Consider the following 20,569-nt stretch of genomic DNA (forward strand, 5'->3'; position numbering starts at 1 on the left):
AGCAAATGGTACTCTAATGAGTATTTAAAGTGCATGTTTGGTTTGCATGAGTACAATGAGTAGTTTGCCAGATATCCATAGTATTCATAAGCGAAACGGAAAGAAGGCAAAAATAACCATAAGCGAAAAAGTGATGAGAGTTACATACTTGTGATTAAATGGCCAAAGGAATAGGCTAAGGTGCTCAGTACATATAATATCTAAGAAATATTTTGAATACCCATTAATTTCTCATAGATTCTGGCTCAACTATATTATTGGGTTTTGTATGTAGTAGCTGGTTAAAATTGGCACAGAAAACATGATTTATTTACGCTCTTCGTTAAATTAGGAGCTCAATAGACGTCTTTCATTCTACGAACCCAGATTCCGTTAAATCTATATGGCTTTACTTTAAGATCACATTGGAAAGACTAGAACTTAGTCCGGATTAGCTCCTTTACAACAAATGTTTCAGAAATTTGCGCTTACTGCCTTTGAGATATAAAACAATTCGTTTTTTTGTAAAGAACTTACAAAAGTTTTATTTATACATTTATGCTGAGTACAGTGAACACATTTAACAGCTACTTGTAAAGTAGATACTTTCGTAGATCATTCGTTGGCTGGACAATCGCACAACTGAGAGTCCCATAATAAAATATTAAATATATTAATATTATTTGTATATGCCATAATTAAATAACTATTTAATTTTAATGAACAAGTGGCTGGAAATGTTTTTAAAAAGTTCAAAGCACACGTTTAAAGTTTAGACGAATGTGTACGAAGAGATGTGTGTTAAAAGTGTTTGTGTATAAATATTTTAACATTATCACTTAAAGTTTAACAAATAACGTTTTACAAAATTGCAATATATGCACTCCTAATATAAATATTTATGAATTATTACTTGACATTTGATATTGCTGCGCGATCAACAATGAATTCGAGCGCCTGTGCGTGTTTAGATACAAAATAACATTCATTATTCGATAAACATGGATGTGTTTCGATTGATTCAACGATTTAGATTCGGATTCAAATGCTGCGTATAGATTTCCAGCGTCGCAGCAGAAGACACGCCGAGCTCAATCCGCTGGAATATTGGCTAAATTCGCTAATGTTAACATTACGTGTTGGAATGTCGATTTTTTCTTTTAAAGTCTGAAAAATGGACAGAGCCAATGAGCACATGTGGAAATATGTGGTCTGTTAGATAATACCTTGTATGCTTCTGGAATTTCAGCGGGTGATCTGTGCACAATTGTGCCATTGATATATAACATATTTGCCGCACTCTCCTCGGGCAGTGTTAGCTTCTGATAAGTAAAGCTCGCCTCACGCTCCATCCGCTTCACAATCTCCTGGCAGGTGGCACTCGTGCTCACGCACAGCACATCCGGTCCGGCCATGGTTACATAGTACTTCAGGCGCTTGCAGCCATTCACCTGTCGAAGGAAATTAGTTTTAATATAAGAGTTGTAATTCAATATACTATATATGTAGTGCCCCAACGCACCTTATGGGTGTGACTGGATATTCGGGATATGCCATGGCCACAGCGCGTGCGCCCTCCTCGTTTGTAAAGCTTGAAATGCCAATGAAAAACTCGCGCCCTGCAAACGCAAATTAAGAAGATAACAGCGATAACATCAATAAAGTGGAAGTCCATGGACTTACCCGTGAAGAGCACATCACCGCCATCCAATTGGGCATGAGGATCATCGATTTCGATAACTGGTATATCGAGTTCCTTTTTTAATATGATCGCCATGCTTTCGGCTTCGCGCCGACGCTTTGGATTATCCGAGCGTCCAATAAGCGCAACTCCATTGCAAACAACGGCGCTGCTCTCAACAAAAACTCCCTCGGGCAGTGCATCGTCCGGTGGCAGCTCAATGACATCCAGTCCGATTTCCCGCAATAGGGTGCAATATTGTTCGTGCTGTTGTTTCGCCAATTGCACATCAAAGCTGCCAGTCTCCAGCAGGGCGTTCGAGATTCTGCAGGGTGAGCGGAAGAGTGAGAGATCGCATACAGCATTTTGAATTTAATGAATTAACAACAATCAAGTGCGAATTATGATGAATAAACGAATGAGTGAATTAATTCACGCCTCGACGCGGGGTCAATGCGTGGGTGGGTGTCAAGTCATAATAGCTGTTGTTGTTTTTCTGCCCCCAACCCCAACCCCAACCCCTGGCCCTGGCCCTGGCCCCACCCAAACAACCACTGAGCCATTGCCTAGGCAACATGACCTAATTTCTATTTGTTGCCTATGCCCAACCCCAGGGGAGCTGCGCAGTAAGAGCCGGCGCTTCGACTCTGGTCAGGCGGCTTTACTCACCTGGCAACGATTGCGTGCGTATATTTGGGAGACATTATGCACTGGTATATCCAGCGGTGCGCGGTTTATTTATCTGGTAACCACCAGGAGACACAACGGAATTCCAGTGCTGCGTTTGTGTACTCGCCGTGGAGCGCCATTCACGTGTGCACGCGCACACGCTGACATTCACACTGACTGTTAAGCTGTAATTTTACTGTACAATTTACATAGCTGTGCAACCGGTCTGTTAATGTTCATTGTACTTGCAGCTTTTATGGCATGCACAGTTCTGTTTAAAGTTGCCAGCTTATTATTTAACATTATGTTTGAGCATTTAGCAACAGCAGCTGCATTCAGTCATTCATAAATTTACGCTAGCATTAACCATAATATCGGCACATTTAACAGACCTGCTCCACAACAAAACAGAATTACTCCACACGTAAGCACCCTGAACAAAGCGCCAAAATGAATTTTGAATAGCAGCTAGTGACAGTTATTATTTAAAAATTCATAACGTTTGTCACATTTGTAAATCTCTATGTGGCAAATTGGTTAAATGTCGAAAAATTAAAACAATATACAACTGAAAACTAATATTTCTTAAGTACAAATAAACAATAGAAACTAACTAGACGTTGAGTTATTACTTTTATAGGCGCTTTTGGACAATTAACATCATGTATCAGAATCAGGTGGTCCTGACGCGTGAGCGTCGTCGTTTTGGTCGCCAGTGCGTGTTCGAGGATCGCAACGAGCTGATGGTCAGCGTACATCCAAGCAGTCGCCTACGACTGAAGTACATAATGGGCAATCCGCAGACACGTTCAGTCCAGCTGAGCGCCGTGATGGCGTTCAGTGAAATGGAAACGGAGAATGCGACATACGATGAGCATGGCATGTACCACTACGAAGGCGGCTGGCCCAAGGAGGTGAACATGAACGATGAAGAGCAAACGGTGCGCCACCGAAAGAAAGTCGAACGCGACGATGCCTGGGGTGATGAGGTCAAGGAACTGATACGCACCACCATGAATACGGCTCGCCAGAACAATGCCATCAATATCTACAATCATTTCTTTGATGATCTGCCCAGCGATATGGGCCGCACCATTTGCATGCCGTTCAAGTCGCGCACCATCAACATCATCCACGACATGTGGCAGCCGCAGCGTCACATGTCCGTCATCAACTGGATGCCCAACAACAACAAACAGATTCTGACCCAGTACAGTAATCTGTTTTTGCTGCGCAACGAAAAGCGTCGCATGGTGACCAATGATGACACCAATGGCAGCACCAATGCCTTTTACGTCTGGGATGTTAAGAATCCGATAAAGCCATTATATTACTATGACAGCATTGAGATAGTATCGTGCGCCAAAATCTGTCCCAAGGAGGAGAACAATATGGCCGCCGGCACCTATACGGGCAAGGTGTGCACCTGGGAGACATTCGAGAGCGGCATGCCGACTAGCATGTGCCCCATGGAGGCGGCACATCGCGAGATGACCTCATCATTGACCTGGGTGTACTCCAAATCGAATACAGAATTCTATACCTCATCGCTGGATGGCTCCATTAAGTTTTGGGATACGCGTGATCTCAAAATGCCGGCCAACGAGATCTTTCTCGAGCCGTATCCACGCAATCGTCAGAATCGCCAGGATGCCCACGGCTGCACAGTGCTGGAGTTTGAGTATACGATTCCGGTGCGTTTCATTGCCGGCAGCGATATGGGCAGCGTTTTTGTTGGCAATCGCAAGGGCCTGAATCCCGTCGAGATGCTCGTTGGCAATTATAGCATCTGTGCCGGCCCCATACGCACCATCCATCGCAATCCGTTCTTTGTGAAGAACTTTGTGATTGTCGGGGATTGGCGGGCGCGCATCTGGTGCGAGGAGGTCAAGAATCGACCCAGCACGATGTATGTGACGAAGCGAACGCAATTGATGTGCGGTGCCTGGAGCACTGGACGCGCCTCCCTCTTTGTCACCGGTGACATTGATGGGGTCGTTGACTTTTGGGATTTCCTATTGAATCAACGCAAGCCCATCTATAGCATCAATTTCCGTTCGACCGTTACCGGCGTGGTGTTTCAGCCGGGCGGACAGCACCTGGCCATATCGCTGGCGAATGGCGATACGCATATCATGAATCTGGACGAGGCCATGAAGAAGACCACCAGCAAGGAGAAGGCGCTGATGGCAGCCGTAAGCTAAACTCCTAACTCGTAACTCGAATCACACCCAAGTCTAAAACCCATCCTTGACAGATGTTTGAGCGCGAGATTACGCGCAGCAAGCTGCTGGAGGCACGCGTGGATGAGATCAAGCTGCGTCGTCGCACCCTGATCATGGAGGAGGAGGAGCGCCAATCGAAGGCGGAAGTTGAGGATGTTGAAGTTGTGCCCGATTTGGAACTGGATCCCGACAATCCCGATCAGTTCATCAAAATGATCGAGTCCGACGAACAGTTCCGTTTGGCCCTGGCCACCTTCCACGAGACCCTCGAGGCTGTCGATCGCAAACGTGCCGCCGAAAAGAAGGTCATGGAGCGCACCGACTTTGAGCAATTCTATCTGGACAACCTGGCCGAGCAGGCCAAGCTGGAGGAGGCGCGCAAGAAGCGTGCCGGCTCCATAACCTCCAAGGAAGCCAGGGAACTGCGTGCGGCCAAGGCAAAGGCCAAGGCCGCCAAGGCAGCCAAAGCAGCCAAGGGCAAGAAGTAAATCCCGCTAATCCCATCAAATCCCAAAAGTAAATCCAATTCAAATATATGTATATCAAGAACTGGCAGCTATATTATTGTTATCCTCGTGTCTTTCATTTTATCTGGCAGCTCGCACACACAAGGGTTAAGGCGGATTCTATGAGATTCCGGACTGTATATATCAATCTCCTCTGAACTTTTCTTAATAGATTCTTAATTTGAATCCCAATTTAGCAAAGGTATGTATATAACTATATAAATAGTAATTAGCCCAAGGGTTAGGGTAATCTCTATCTGATTCCCATAGGATCATCATCAGCTTTTTGGGCCTCATGGAGCTCAGAAATCTCCTTATTCTTGTTGATCTTATTTTTTTAAAATTAATTGCCAACTTTTTTTTTGCTATATGGAATACTAGTAGGTGTTAACCGGCTTTGCCCGGCGCCAGACATTATTTTTATTTTATTTTAATCAGTTTTTTTTTCGTTTTCGAAACAAGAATTTAATGTGAAAAACTATACCCCAATTCCATCTAGAAAGTGAAGCTGAAGGGTTAAAGAGTAAAGAAATTGCATGCAAAATTTTTTTTTCACACATTTTCCACAATTGCAAGTGGATTTTTTTTCGAATCCGATCTTACTTACAGCAGAAAAGGTAACTGCAATAAGCTGAAAAAGTCTAATATAGCCGATCAAAATAAATACAAAGCATGTGAAATGAGACCGTGAGCTCTCTGAACTTAATAGAATACAAACATTTTAATAGCCTGCCGAATCGTATATAATAAAGTGGATGTAAAAAAAAAGTGCATAAGTTCCCAAGTCTACTTAACTGATCTTAACATAAAGCTGCAATTACCCTCGGCTTTTTATAGGTCTTATACGCAATAGCTCTATAAACTTGAATTTGAGAATATTTAATGCCTGAGTCATGATGATCGTAACATTGAGTGACAATTAAGTCTATAATTATTCGTAATATAAACTGGTTCTATGGGTATGCAAAGCCAAGGGTTAAATCAGAGCCCTGATCTTAATAGAACAATGAACTTCGTGAACTCAAAACATGCCCCAGCTAAAGAATCATCATAAAAGGCGCAAAGCACAAACACATTTTGATCACAACTCAGCATTTGATCATGCCAGAAATTAAAATCTTATCTAAACAGGTCAACAACTGATCTTATCAGTAACCGAGTATTTTAATTGATCTAAGCAATTAGGAACTGATCTCAGCTAACTTCATATGATCATAGCACTAAACTGATCATATTAGTAGACAATCTTTACTGATTTACAACCGATCTGAAAGTGATTCTAAATGTTTCTACCAGTTATCAATATTTACTGATAATATCTGTAAATGATCTTAACTAAAACTCATGTAAACAGTTTATGGGAGTAACTGATCTTATAGAATATGATCCTGAGTAATGCTATTAGATTTGATTGGAACTGATCTCAACTGATTAAATATTTAAAGGATCTTAACTAATATATTTCAGTTAATAAAGATAATAACTAACTAAAATAAGAACTGATCTTAACTTAAATAGGAACTGATCTTAACTGTTCCTACCAAAAAATATCTCAACTGATCTCAACTAATATAATTATATAACAATTGATTCTTCACTGATCATAAGATATTTGATGAGATGAAAACTGATTCGAATTGAACTCAATTTGATTCCAAACTTAACCATATATAGTTATTTGTTTATTAAGTAACAACCTTTAAGCTAGCTAAATTCACATCGTTTACAAGTAAGTAGGTTAGCATAAAAGTACTCTTAAGATCCACAGAAAAAGGAGAGGAAAAAAAATACAAAAAAAAATGGAAAATAAATCGATAAAGCTGTTGAGACTTAAAATTATCATTGGAAGCTCCAGTTTTTGTTTTCATTTGGTTAACGGCTTAGATCTTGTCGGTATCAACGCCCGTATCGAGGAAATCATTGATCAGTCGCAAAGCCTTTTTGGGTATAAGGCGACCCAGCTTCTCCACGGTCACATAGTGGCGTGGTATGGACGCCTCCTCCAGGCCCTGGCGCTGAGCCTCAATGATGGAGGCAGCTGCCGCCTGGGGCGAAATCAGCTTGAACAAATTCGGGAAGCGATAGCGCGGATTCTTGCACAGACCCGTATCGATCATATACGGATAAATGGTGGTGAGCTTGATCTGAAGAATTGAATACATAGAAATTGCCATTAGTCAGATGCTGCTCATCCTATATACATATACATATGCACAACTTACGTTGTTCTGTGGATTCTTCTGGCGCAGTTCCTCGGCCAGGGCGGTCATGTAGCCACGCACGGCAAATTTGGTGCCGCAGTAGGGCACCAGATTGGGCAGGCCAAAGAGTCCGGCGCAGGATGAGAGGGCCACAAAGCTGCCCTCGTTGCGCTCAATCATGTCCGGCAGAAAGGCCTGGATGATCTGCAGACAGAACAAACTTATTTAGTTAGCAAAAAAAAGAAGTCCGATCTTTGTGGAAGGTGACCTACCCAGAAGTGAGCGAGCACATTGATGTCGTACATGAGGCGCGTCTCCTGTTCGGTATGCTCCAGCAGCGGGTGGCAGGGCATAATGCCAGCATTGTTGACCACAACGCTTATGAAGCCATGCTCCTTGCGCATCCTGTCGGCCAGCTCGACAATATCCTCACGCTTCACCACATTGCATACATAGCCGTAGGCGGTGCCGCCTGCCTGCTTGATATCCTTGACAGTCTGCGTGTTAGTCTGCTCGTTGACATCCCAGCAGATGACCTTAGCTCCAATGGCGGCATACTGTAGCGCCATCTCCTTGCCCATGCCATGGCCGGCGCCCGTGATCAGCACAAACTGGCCGCTGACATCGGTCTGCGGCCGGGTGGTGAACACCTTGATGATCTCCTCGGCAATCGCCAGCCAGAATTTGATCAGCAAGACAACAATGTCCACGATGAGCAGCACAATGTTGTAGACATCATTGTTCTGGCCACCCGCGGTATTTCCGGTGCCATTGCGGCTGTTGTTGTTGCTGCTGCAAGATTACAAAGACGGAGACATGTGGTTCATTAGCTCGCATTATCGGAAGTGGGCTTGGTTTTGGGCAGTGCGTGACAGTATCTAATTATAATGTGCTCTGACCTATTATTAAGCACGCCGAGGGTTGCCCCTAATGTTGTGCTCGAGTTGAGCATTAGCGACTAGCAAATACCCTAGCACCGAAAGTATGCCCATTCAGGTAGTCAAATATTCCAGAGTATTAGTATTTATAGATTTTGAACTGGAGCGAAAGTATATTCTACAAATAATTTGAATAAACTTGATCTGCATTACGCTGAATTCACTTTTAAATGCGTTTTCGAAACACTTTTCAACAATCGACTCAAATATCTGTAATATAAACGATTGTCAACAGCAACAAATCTCCTTTTCGGTCGTTATAGCAAGGTTTTACAGTGGCTAAAAATGGTTCTCAATTGTCAAAAGTTGTCGTCAGTGTTTCGATGCACTTATGGCTTGCTAAGCCAGGTGGAAAATTGCAAATTTTAAATCTTTTTCACGAGCCAATTCAATTATCCTTTTTGTTTTGTCACATCGAATTGCTACGCTTTTGCGCCGGCTATTTGCAAAATTAAAATAAGTTCCCAACACTGAACACTATTTAGAATATTATTACTTATATATATGCTATTTTATACAAAAATTAAGCTTAGCAGCGGCGGTTTTCCATTTAAACGTGCAAAATTTTCACATTTTTGCGCACAATTTTATTTGCATAAAGCGCTGCTAGCGCTGCCAGACTGTCAAAAATATTGCAAAAAGGCTGGCAGCACTGCGCGCGTATTAATAATTCAAATATTTACAAAAGTTGTTGCCAACAAAAACTAACACAAAATTTGAGATTTACACATTTAGTTTATTAATTATTTTTATTTTTTTTTTGCAAGCAAACAACTCTTCATTTTGGCTTGCGCTGGAAAATGTGCAACTTTGCAATTGAAACGTCAGCTGGTCACACTTTGTATTGATCAAGGCGCGCAAGAAATGTTTATTAAAGGCAGCCCTCGTTAGGTTGTGTGCGTGTATGTGTGTGTGTGTGTGTTTGTGCGTGTGCCTACGGTATCGTATCCATAAGGTATTTAGGTCTAATGTGCGCGACTCCAACTCCAACGGGCGACACTCCATTTATGAGCATCCACAGCGCCAAAAGTCAGTCGCATGCTTTTATCTTTATCTCCGACCAGTGCTGACCATGCGACCTCTGTTTTTTTTTTTCAATGGGGCCGTCGTGGAGTGGGGGCAGCCGGTTCAGCTATGGTCAGCACTTTTTTATTGTTTTTGTTTGTGCTCATTGTAGCCGCTGCCCCATATTGCTCGTATAATTAGGTCTGCTCTCCGGCAGCTGCAGCTGTGTGCGCGATCTTGCGATAATGTCCAAAAACTCATTACATAAACGGAACAACAAAAGAAGAACAACAAACAGCGAGCAAAACAATCGCATGACATGTGCTTAAAAGAGCTACCGACAAAAAGAAATAATGTAAATAAAGAACAGACCCTGAACCTGAGCCTGGCCCTGGCCCTGGCGCTGCGACCAAAACTTAACCCCAACCTTTGCCTGGCTTTGACTTTGACTCTGGCTCATGCCTGACCATTAAGCGCACCCACCTAGTCCAAGAAAATGCTGATATGCTGAAATTTGACGTTTACTCCGAATCGCAGCATTTCAAACAAAACAAAAAAAAAAAGGCCCTCTCTCTTTAACTAGCTTTTTGTCACGATACGTTCAAAGCATTTCCGTCATCAATAGCCATAAACATGTCCCATGAAATGAGACGATGTATACATATATATATATATATATATATATACTAGCGGGTATAACCCGGCCTTGCCCGTGGAACGTACATATGTTAAAAATCAACGTTCTCAAAAAGCTTTGAAAATGATTTTGAAACTTATCGGACGGTAAACAAACAATTTTCATAGAAACGTTTTCCGCCAATTTACCAATGTTGCGAGTGGAATTTCCCAAATCGCTGAAACACGTATTCATTATATTCTTATGTAGATCTTTGAAAATAAGTTTGAAGCAAATCTTAAAACTTCGCAAAAAAAATCTTTAAGTCGCATTCCCCCCGGAGAAGATTGAATTCTGCGAAAAGTGTGAAACACGTCTCAAATGATTTTTCTCATAGATCTCTGGAAATGAATTTGAGCGCGAAACTTCACCCACCAAATCTTTGACCTCCATTTCCACCCAGGAGGAACGGATTTACCTAAAAGTGTGAAACACCCCTCAAATGAATTTGAACAAAGATATTTGAAAATAAGTTTGAGGCCGATCGGATGGTAAACAAAAAAGTTACATACAAACGTTTTTCGCGATTTTTCCACACTTGCGGGTGGAATTTCCCGAAACCCCGTCTTAACGTGCACCTACATCACATAAGGTAGCTACAGTGAAAATTTCAGCTTCCTAGCTCTTACGGTTTGGGCTGTGCGTTGATCACCAATCAGTCAGTCAGTCAGTCAGTCAGGACAAACAGTTTTATATATAGAGATATATAGAGCTATGTCAGTCTGTCTCTCAGTGAAGGCAGCCTAATGAAACTTGGTACAGCTGCTACCTGAGGCCCCAAGCCGAATCAGACGGATCGAATTCATTTAACATATAGCTGCCATAGCGTAAAGCTTGCGAAAACTGAAATTGAATGCAGGAAGACCTCGTCCAAATCCAAAGCCTTGTTCTCAAGTATTGTTCAGGATAAAAAACCCTAAATTTTATGCATATTATATATGATATATGTATGTATGCTCTGTCTGCTGGCATCTATTCGAACTGGTCTCAAAAACGTAAAGCTGCTTAGCTCTAAACACTTTGCTCAGATCAAACTTTTTGCAGCAGCCAGTATACGTGATATATGTGAGCAACATTTTCAATTTCATTTTAAGACACATTCAAAAAAATTTAGAAACATGGTCATCTATAACATATAGCTACTACAGCGAGGATCGGTAGAAACTTGAGTTCTTGTAGAAAAAAATGTTCCACTTTTTGAATACGTCTTAAATAGTTGGCTTTTGGAAGAAAATCCCAAGTTTAGTTAAGATCAGAGATATGTACGTAGATATAAGGGTTGCCATACACTAGGGTATTCAATATATGGCAACTCTAGTAAGTACATAATTTCTTGTATTTGTAGCCATATTTAAACTAAAATCCAACTCAAAGATAATTAATTAGCTTTTGAGAGTAAAATCTTCTGCATATGTCAAGTCGGGAATTTATCTAACCTCGTAAGTTTGGGATTATGTAGGGTGTTTTTCCAAATATATAACTTGTATTTTTTCTCTCTAAACATTCACCTAATAAACTTTTGTATTTTATTTGCATATTATTTTAGAGCCAAATGGCATTTGGGCAACATCAGTTATATAAACAAGTAATAGGCTCTAGTCGGGAGTGTCCGACCAGGGAATACCCTAAACCTGCTTTTAGCTATAAAATGGAAGATACTTGATGTATAACATATATAATATTCAAGAAGGTAAAAGTGACTCTAGTTCTTTGGACCTAAAAGATTGGTTCAAAATACCAGGATTTTGATATAGATTATTATCGATTGCGTGGAAAAGTGTCAAGTTATCGATTATTGGAAACAAAATCGTAATGCATGGACAATCCCATTTTCAATGGGTTCAGGGTATAGAGACCATGCAAATTCTTAGAAATTCAACAAAAATAATCAGCCTATATTATATAGCTATCACACATAGGAACAATCAGTAATGCATGGAAATTAAATTAGACTATATTTACATGTGATAGATGTTTGCTGAGTTAAGTTAAGCTTATCTATAATATTTCTCATTAAAAGGGTATTACGACAACAATTATCGTCAATTGCAATTCCTGGAATTAATTTCATTGTTAATAAATGGTTTACAATGTAAACAAATCATCGATAAAATGAAATATATGGCCGGAATAAAGCAACCCATTGGATTGCATATAAATGGTGAACTATATAGAACTGTATATAGTCGTAGACCTTAAGAAACAAGATGATACTAATAGATTGGAAAAAAATTTGGAATTGTAATAAGAAATTTTAGCAAAGATTTTCTAAATTTAGGCATAATAAAAATTGCGAGCTAGATCCAAAGCATGATGTTGTAGAATATGGCATATTATGATATTATAGAAGAGATCCAATATCATATCATATTGAACTACTACCAATAAATTGTAAAAAAATTTGGAATTGTAATAAGAAATTTTAGCAAAGATTTTCTAAATTTAGGCATAATAAAAATTGCGAGCTAGATCCAAAGCATGATTTTATAGAATATGGTATATTATGATATTATAGAAGAGATCCAATATCATATCATATTGAACTACTACCAATAAATTGTAAAAAAATTTGGAATTGTAATAGGAATTTTAGCAAAGATTTTCTAAATTTAGGCATAATAAAAATTGCAAGCTAGATCCAAAGCATGATGTTGTAGTATATATTATATTAAAGAAATAAATTCAGAGATCCAATATCTATCATATTGAAGAAATACTGGAATGCCACATTTTCTTCTTGTAGCTGTACAATACTTGCAATTAATTGAGAATTTTTCAATTGAAATATATATATTTTACTTGAAATTGCCCTTTTATACCTTGAACCCATTGAAAATGGCTAAAAAGGGTATTATGTATTTGTGCAAATGTATGTAACAGGCAGAAGGAAGCATCTCCGACCCCATAAAGTATATATATTCTTGATCAGCATCAACCGCCGAGTCGATCTAGCCATGTCCGTCTGTCTGTCCGTCTGTCCGTCTGTCTGTCCGTCCGTCTGTCTGTTCGTCTGTCCGTCCGTCCGTATGTATGTATGAACGCAAGGATCTCAGAACCTATAAGAGCTAGAGACTTGAAATTTGAGCTGTAGGTTCTCCTAGTGCCCGCGCAGATGGAGTTTGTTTCCGATAGTCGATAACTTGCCCCGTTTCCAAGTAATCGATCAAAATCGATATCGAAATCGTGTTTTTTCTGCAATCTTGGTAAATAATATGAACTAGAGTCACCAAACTTGACATGTAGCTTCTAGAATACTATATATATATCAAGTATCTTTCATTTTATACCTATCGCCTGTTGGGAGAAGAGGGTTGAGGGTAACCCCTAGTCGGGAGCTACCGACTAGAACCTCTTACTCGTTTATTGATGCCCCAATAGAAACGCGCCCGATATTTGATATAGTAGAGTCCACATAGGAAATTTCCTAGCTTTTGCAATGCCCGAAAGGTTTTGTTTAACAAGTGTGTGGGGCGCGTGTTGATCTGATGGACTCGTAAATTGCCAGTTAATCAGGCAATTGCACAACTGCTAATCCCACTTTTTATGGGCAGCAGTCGGATTAAAAGATGAGTAGCTTGCGCCTTATGGTTGGTTGATATGTGGGACAGGCCTTCAATTGCGGTGTCATAAAAATTGCAAATGATCAAATTAAAAATATGAAATAATTGTCCATTAAACACGAGATGCTGTGCACACTATGAACCGGTTCGATTAGCCGAACGGGGGGGATTTTTACCGGTTCTCGTTCGGATTGGGCAAAGTGCAGCTAGTTTGGGCATATTCGTTCGCTTCTCTCTTTTGTTTTTATTGGGTACTTAACACTGGGACCAACAATATCCCGTTTGGTTTTCCATTTTCAGTTGTCAAAGATAACACAAACTGGAGCTCGATTGCGGGGGTCAGAGTTCCATTCGGTTTCTGAATGCGCACAGACCTTATCTAGGCCCCACTTCTAACATAATACAAGTAGGAATGCGCTGATCGGGTATGCACGACCATGCGATACTCTAAAGCGTACGTCGAGCTGAATTTAAAAACATTCCAGCTAACTTGCACAACATGCAAGGATCACTTTTTGCGGCGACTGTACTTCTTTTTTTTTCCTTCAGACTATGCGAACTTAATTTGTGCATATGATCGGTGCTTAAAGTCCGATCTTTATGTTATTATAAGATTAATTTGATTAGATACGGCTTACGTGTGCTTTTAAAAATAAGGTTTCTTTCTATTTTGGCGGGATGGGATGCCGTTGCCAAGAAGAACCTTCAAGGAAGAAACACATGTCCTTAATCGATTATTATCGATATATCGAAAACAAAGAAGAACTCAACTCGATAGAAAAGCAGAGGAACATGGCTCTTACTACTCAGCCCAAGAATATATATACTTAATGGAGTCGAAGATAATTCCCTCTGTCTGTTACACACATTTCCACAAAACCAATATACCCTTCTTGCTCATTTTCCTGGTTGTAGGGTATAGAAAATACACAGCAACAAAAAAAAAACCAAAAAAAGAAAAAAACACGCACATTACGTGTCATACGAGGAATATTATAAAAAAAATATTATTCTATATGTACACAATGTTCAAAGTCGATAAGATTATTATTTTCAGCTGCATTGGGTGTTGCTGGCGGCCGCCTAATTTCTGCTGCTTCTTCCACTGTTTATAGATTTTTAATAACATGTTTCTTTTTCCCCGTCTTTCGTTTTATTTTCCTTTTTTTTTTTGCACAGCTTTTCGCACACTTTTTTGGAGGATCTTTTTTGTTGGTTTCTTTAACTAACCTTTGATTGGGTCTTGACATTTTGTTGACTTCCTGCTGGTATTCAAGGATCTCGTAGTGCCCCTGGCTTGTGTGTTTTTTAATTTCCAATTTTTGGCTGTGTGGGTGGGTGGGGCAGCTGTGTTTTGGGAACCCAAACCGTTAGCGCCTGTTAACGAATTCGAACTGAATTCCCACAAAAGTAAACAGTACGCAATGCGACATGCCGGCAGGTCGTATGAGTGATTATATATATTTGAAATATTCACACAAGCACTCATAAGACACTCACTCGCACTCGCAAGCGACACACAAGCACACACACACATACAGACACCCACAATAGAGAGCTTGTTCTATAAACACATGTGTTCCCCACATGGTTGATCTATATAGAACTCGAGAGAGATTCGAGCGCTGAGTGAAACGCCGCCCAGATCTCCGAATGGGCCAGAGTGTCAGTGTGTGAGTGTGTTGTGAGTGCTATGAGTGTGTGTGTGAGTGTGTGTTAATCAACGTCCGATGATTACATGCATGTAGTAATATTTATAAACAATGAAGGCCTATATTTTGGACTTGACTCGTGTTATTAGCTACAGACACACATACACATGCACATGCACATGCACACATATAGGGGCTCATTCATATTTGAGCCCTTTATCTAGATGGTTGGGCAGTTATATAACTAGAGAAACAGTTACAGTTACGGGAAATTATTTCGAAGTGCATAAAGATATTACAACTGTAGATTGAGATAGAAACAAATTATAAAGATAGAGATACATGCGGATACACATAAATACATAAATAAAGATACATTTAACAAATGTAGATACATATTCAGATACATTAAAGCTATAAATACAATACCAAAATATAAAGTAAGATACATTAACCTACAAATATAGATACATATTCAGATATTAAACAAGATTCAATTTCATTTCTGGATACAATACCTAAAGATAAAGATACAGTTGCATACAGAAAGATACAAATGTAGATAGTAACTTCAGATCTAAAATAAGATACATATTAAGCTACAGATGCATGCCAAAAGACAAGGATAAAGATACATGCATAAAGCTACAAAATTAGATACAGATATATTAAAAGATACATTTTAAGCAACAGATACGATAAAAAACAGATAAAGATAAGGAACTTATACGAAGATATAGATTCATATATAATCAAAAATATATATGAGGTTAAAGATACAGTACAAAAGATATAGATACATTTATACGGATATATATAAGGAAACAAATAACATAAAGATACATATTCAGATATGTTGGAAGATACATATTATGTTATGGATACTATTGCATCCAAAGTATAAGGATAAAGTTAGCAAATGAATAAAGATTTATTCTAATACAAATTAAGTTTTAAATATATCTTTACACATATATAAGATAAGGTATAGATAAAGATAAAGATATAGATACAGATACGTACATAAATAAAGATAAAGATACATATAAAGATACACTTATAGATTCAAGTTTATCATATAAACGCAAAACTATAGATAAAGCTACAAATATAATACAAAATATAAAGATACAGATACATCCACAGATAAAAGATAAAGAATAATGCCTTGAAAATAAAGTTATTGTCTGAAGTGCCAAACGCTGCCATTTGTATAGCAACAACGTTCAATAGAACCAACACGATATTCATCATGCATAAATATTTCTTTTGAATACCCTGTAACCATTAGGATGGCCAACAAGGGTATATGCAGTTGTTCAACTGTGTGTTCAACAGGCAGCAGAAGACAGCTCAGTGGCCAATATGCATATATATCCCGATCAGCCTGATCAGGCAAATCTATCGGGCTATTCTGCAACTGCCTGCCTATAAGGTCTAGAGTCTGTAGATTTGGTATGTAGGTTGGAATTTATAATACGTATATCATGTTTATAAAGGCATGTTGACACTCTCGCACTATTTCCTGCAAATTTTTAATATCCTATATGTATTACAGCTCGTTAGGACGTAAAGCGATACGAAAATCTATATACATATATATATATATAATTATATATTCATATATAGTTATATATTCAGAAAATAAGAAATAAATAAACATATTATTTATATGATTTATATATTTATTTTAAAATGCTAGAAATTCAATGAGCTAGATGATTAATCAAAATAAAATATTATTATAATATTTAAACAAGCAAGTACAGGGTATTTGCCAGTCGTCTGATGCATTCACAGTTGATTTTCCTGCAGCTTGTGCTTGAAAACAATTCCAAAGATACTTCCGTTTCAAATACCTCTGCGGGTTATAGCCAGCTCTAAAGGTTTCTCGACTCGCAACCGGTGATGCAACAGTAGATCCCCATCAATAGAGTGAGATACGCGATGGGGCGTTACGAACTCGTCACGGCAAATCAATATGAAATGCACACGTTCCAGTAACGAGGCAAACACAACGCCAACTGATACGATCCGAAGCGTGATAAGAGTTGCGCTTCGCTGACTAAATGCGACTAGAACTATCGCATAGCGAGGAGTGCGTGACAATTGTTAATATTCGTGCCGGATAAAAATTAAATAAACGTGTACAGAAAGTAGGCGGAGTTATTGATAAGGCATAGCACAACGTTTTTAGTTGGCATAACAACCAAATCGAAGGAAAATGTTTATTTGTTGTTGTTAACAGCCATAAATCTATCAATTCTTAGATATTTTTACTTTAATTTTAGTACTTTTATTGCTGAAGACAAATGTAGATACATACATATTAAGGTAAAGATACAATACCAAAAGATATACATAAAGTTAGATACATAAAGATACAGTTTCGGATAGAAACAAAGACTCATATTAAGTTCTTACACAATACCTTAAGATATAGATACAGATACATACATAAAGATACAAATGTAGATACAGATTCAGATACCAAATAAGATACATATTAAGCTATTAATGCAATGCCAAAGGATGTTAGATACATAAAAATACAAATATAAATACAGATTCAGATATGAACAAAGATTCATAGCAAGTTCTATGTACAACATCGAAAGATACGAATGCATGCATAAAGATACAAGAGTAGATACACATTTATATAAATTAAGATATGTATTTAGCTAAAAATGCATGCAAAAGGACAAAGACAAAGATGGTGCATAGAGCTACAAATGTAAATACAGATTCAGCTATATTTTAAGATACATTTTAAGCTATAAATACGATACAAACAGATAAAGATAGGGTACGTATACGAAGATATAAATGCATATATAATCAAAGATGACCGTCCAATCGTTTTCAAACTCATTTTCAAAGATCTCTGAGAGAATTTGCGGGCAAGGCCGGGGTACATCCGCAACTATGAAATATAGACAGAGGTCAAAATTTCCCACCCCCATAACTTGGTCGAATCTCATCCGATTTTCACGAAGTTTGTCTGTTTGTTCATGATTTGACCTCTATAACAATTTGGCATCTAAATCTGGCAACATTATTTTCGGTCGAAATTCATGTAAAAATGGTACCCTCAAATATCCTATATAGACACAGATCAATAATTTCCCACCCCCATAATGATATAATAATAATAATCTCTATATATAAAACTGTTTTTCCTGACGGACTGACTGATTGGTGATCAACGCAGAGCACAAAGCGTAAGAGCTGAAAATTTTAGTAAAGTTACCGTTTCGGGATATTCCATCCGTATTTGTGGAAAAATAGCGGAATTGGCGTCGAACTCATCTTCATCTTCATCTTGCCACGGGCAAGGCCGCGGTATTTCCGCTTTTAATATATAAACTAGAAAGAAATATCTTTATAGAATATTTATATAGAAGGAATATATTTGAATAAATATATTTTATTTATTTATAGAGAACATATATTGAACTAAATTTTCTCACTGTAGTTTTATAAAGAGACTGTCGGAGAGATTAAAACAATTTAATGTAAGTTTCTCTTTTTTTATAATTCAATTTAGCCGGCACGTGGACTAACTAATGAGAGTAGACATTTTTTAACTTTGAGCGTGTTTATAAATGTTATTTAATGAGTGTTTGATTGAATTTATATATGTTTTTTGTTGTTTTTTTTTAATTTTCTTTATAATCAAAACTGGAAATGGGAATGTAACTGAAACTGGGAGTTTCAGCTCAATGCACACACACGCACGCACACAAGGTTAAACGGCCTTGCGCAATGCCTTGGTGTGTGTGTGTATGTGTGTCATATTTCGTATACGTAAGTGAATAAGCATTTGAATTTGATTAGATATTATTGTCTATAGTGCGCTCATTCTAGTTCTCATTCCGCTTGGCTTGAGTTTTCATCTGTCTTGCCTCAGTTGATGCAATTCTCAATTGCAATTCAAGTGCAACCGAAACGCGGCAAATTCGCCTCTGACAACCGGTTGTCAACCGTTTAAACTGGCTGTCAGCTGCGTCTGTCCGTCTCCGTGGCTACAGCTAATCGAATAATTGGGCTCAAGCTTTGCGAAAGCCTCTCGCTGAACACTTGACCAATTGATCAATTGAACACTTGACTTTGCATTGTTTCGACGTGCCGCCTTAATTTAAATTAACTAGATGCTACTTTTCTTTTGGACCACCCATAAAGACAACACTGTCAGCCAAAAAAAGTTCTACAGGATCAAGCATTTTTCTAACCATACCTAACAAAAAAAACCCACAAAAATAATTGTTGCCTTGGTTCACGATTCGATGCAAAGCCTTGCCTGAAGATTCGGTTCGTGTATCTGGTTCTCCACACTTCTAAAACCAGATGTTGGTTCAAAACTTATTTTTCTAGCGCACTGTAAATTTCGTTCCAATCAGAAAATCCAAGAAAAAAGTTCTTTATCAATTTTGTTCATGGTTCCGTTCAGAAGAACCAAATTCGAATTCGGCGTTCGAACTGGTTCCACACAGTCCCACTTGAAATATTCTGACAGGCTCTTACAAAACTTTATGCCAAGAGTTTTTTACAATAATCAAATCTTTAATTTTTTTTTTTTAAATATTTCAGTTTCAACCTTCGGAGAAGTTAATATATGAAAATACGAATTCAAGAGATTTCATTCGAAAAGCGGCAAACTTATGTAGAATATTTCTCGCAGTGCACAGAGCGAACTTCATGGCTCAGCTGAATATCGAACACAGAGCAGAAGCCCGTTTGCAACTAGATACACTGAAACAACTAGATACAAAGATGCACAGCAGCGAGATACATACATACATATTCACGTTTCGTGGAGCGTGCAACATTTCCGTGTGATACATGTGGCGATTGCATGGCGCGTGTGGCACAAAGTGTTGCGTGCCCGTGCCCGTATTCGTGTTCGTATTAAAGTCTAAGTCGTGTTGGTGTCTGGTTTGGGGGTCATGAGAACGCAGCGCAACACTTGACGACCTTTAGCTAACTGCCAAGCGACAGCTTGGCGGGTTCTAACGGTCAGTTTCCCAAGTTGATCTACTCGCAATGCGGGCCATTATTGAGACAGTCAAGGCCCAATCGGCCAGTTCTGGGCATACAATGCGCGTCACTTGCTTAGAAGCAGGCATACAAATTGTTTAAGCTTTTATTTGGGTATATTTTTATAGTATTTTTAAACATTTATAGGCATAAAATGGCTGAATCCTTGACTGTAGTTAGCTTATGCAATGTAATTGCCGAAATTCCACCTGTACGCGTGGAAAACTGGTGAAATACAGTTGTATGAAAAATTATATGCTGACCATACGTTGAACTTCAAACTCATTTGCCAAGATCTTGTAAAAATAGATAGGAGATGCGTTTGGCACATTTGTAAAAGTTCAAATTGCTAAATGCTAAATGGATGAAAGTTTGATTTTCACATATACATATTTTTCAAAGCTCTACATTTTCACGGATTTTAGAGAGTCCAATCC

At 38.8% G+C, this 20,569-nt stretch overlaps 3 protein-coding genes across 3 annotated transcripts; 1 reads left to right on the plus strand and 2 right to left on the minus strand.

Moving 5' to 3' along the window:
- Positions 1–484: 484 nt before the first annotated feature.
- Positions 485–2,491, minus strand: LOC135428578 (N(G),N(G)-dimethylarginine dimethylaminohydrolase 1). Its single transcript, XM_064682644.1, has 5 exons — positions 2,330–2,491; positions 1,663–1,985; positions 1,501–1,598; positions 1,206–1,430; positions 485–1,146 (listed from the first exon to the last, which is right to left on the minus strand). The coding sequence occupies exons 1-5, from the start codon at positions 2,362–2,364 to the stop codon at positions 1,021–1,023; spliced, it is 807 nt and encodes a 268-aa protein (XP_064538714.1). The 5' UTR covers positions 2,365–2,491; the 3' UTR covers positions 485–1,020.
- A 373-nt stretch (positions 2,492–2,864) lies between these two features.
- LOC135428622 (dynein intermediate chain 3, ciliary) lies at positions 2,865–5,124 on the plus strand. The gene is made up of 2 exons (XM_064682698.1): positions 2,865–4,524; positions 4,587–5,124. The coding sequence occupies exons 1-2, from the start codon at positions 2,992–2,994 to the stop codon at positions 5,040–5,042; spliced, it is 1,989 nt and encodes a 662-aa protein (XP_064538768.1). The 5' UTR covers positions 2,865–2,991; the 3' UTR covers positions 5,043–5,124.
- A 1,583-nt stretch (positions 5,125–6,707) lies between these two features.
- Ldsdh1 (Lipid droplet subset dehydrogenase 1) lies at positions 6,708–14,829 on the minus strand. Its single transcript, XM_064682642.1, has 4 exons — positions 14,671–14,829; positions 7,534–8,053; positions 7,283–7,465; positions 6,708–7,204 (listed from the first exon to the last, which is right to left on the minus strand). Exons 1-4 carry the CDS (start codon positions 14,688–14,690, stop codon positions 6,941–6,943), a joined length of 987 nt encoding a protein of 328 aa, XP_064538712.1. The 5' UTR covers positions 14,691–14,829; the 3' UTR covers positions 6,708–6,940.
- Between the last annotated feature and the right edge of the window lie 5,740 nt (positions 14,830–20,569).

The sequence above is a fragment of the Drosophila montana genome, unplaced genomic scaffold, assembly GCF_035044405.1.
Source record: "Drosophila montana isolate Dmon_TW-CO22-7 unplaced genomic scaffold, ASM3504440v1 contig_2482_1, whole genome shotgun sequence".
In the NCBI taxonomy this organism is placed as follows: Eukaryota; Metazoa; Arthropoda; class Insecta; order Diptera; family Drosophilidae; genus Drosophila; species Drosophila montana.

Excerpts from the sequence above, each read along its gene's own strand:
- LOC135428578 (XM_064682644.1), bottom strand. The coding sequence starts at position 2,364 with ATGTCTCCCAAATATACGCACGCAATCGTTGCCAG. Across the intron at positions 1,986-2,329 it reads ACGCACGCAATCGTTGCCAG|AATCTCGAACGCCCTGCTGG; the intron begins GTGAGTAAAGCC and ends CTCACCCTGCAG. Across the intron at positions 1,599-1,662 it reads CGGTGATGTGCTCTTCACGG|GGCGCGAGTTTTTCATTGGC; the intron begins GTAAGTCCATGG and ends TTGCGTTTGCAG.
- LOC135428622 (XM_064682698.1), top strand. The coding sequence starts at position 2,992 with ATGTATCAGAATCAGGTGGTCCTGACGCGTGAGCGTCGTCGTTTTGGT. Across the intron at positions 4,525-4,586 it reads AGAAGGCGCTGATGGCAGCC|ATGTTTGAGCGCGAGATTAC; the intron begins GTAAGCTAAACT and ends CATCCTTGACAG.
- Ldsdh1 (XM_064682642.1), bottom strand. The coding sequence starts at position 14,690 with ATGTCAAGACCCAATCAAAG. Across the intron at positions 8,054-14,670 it reads ATGTCAAGACCCAATCAAAG|CAGCAACAACAACAGCCGCA; the intron begins GTTAGTTAAAGA and ends GTAATCTTGCAG. Across the intron at positions 7,205-7,282 it reads AGAAGAATCCACAGAACAAC|ATCAAGCTCACCACCATTTA; the intron begins GTAAGTTGTGCA and ends TCAATTCTTCAG.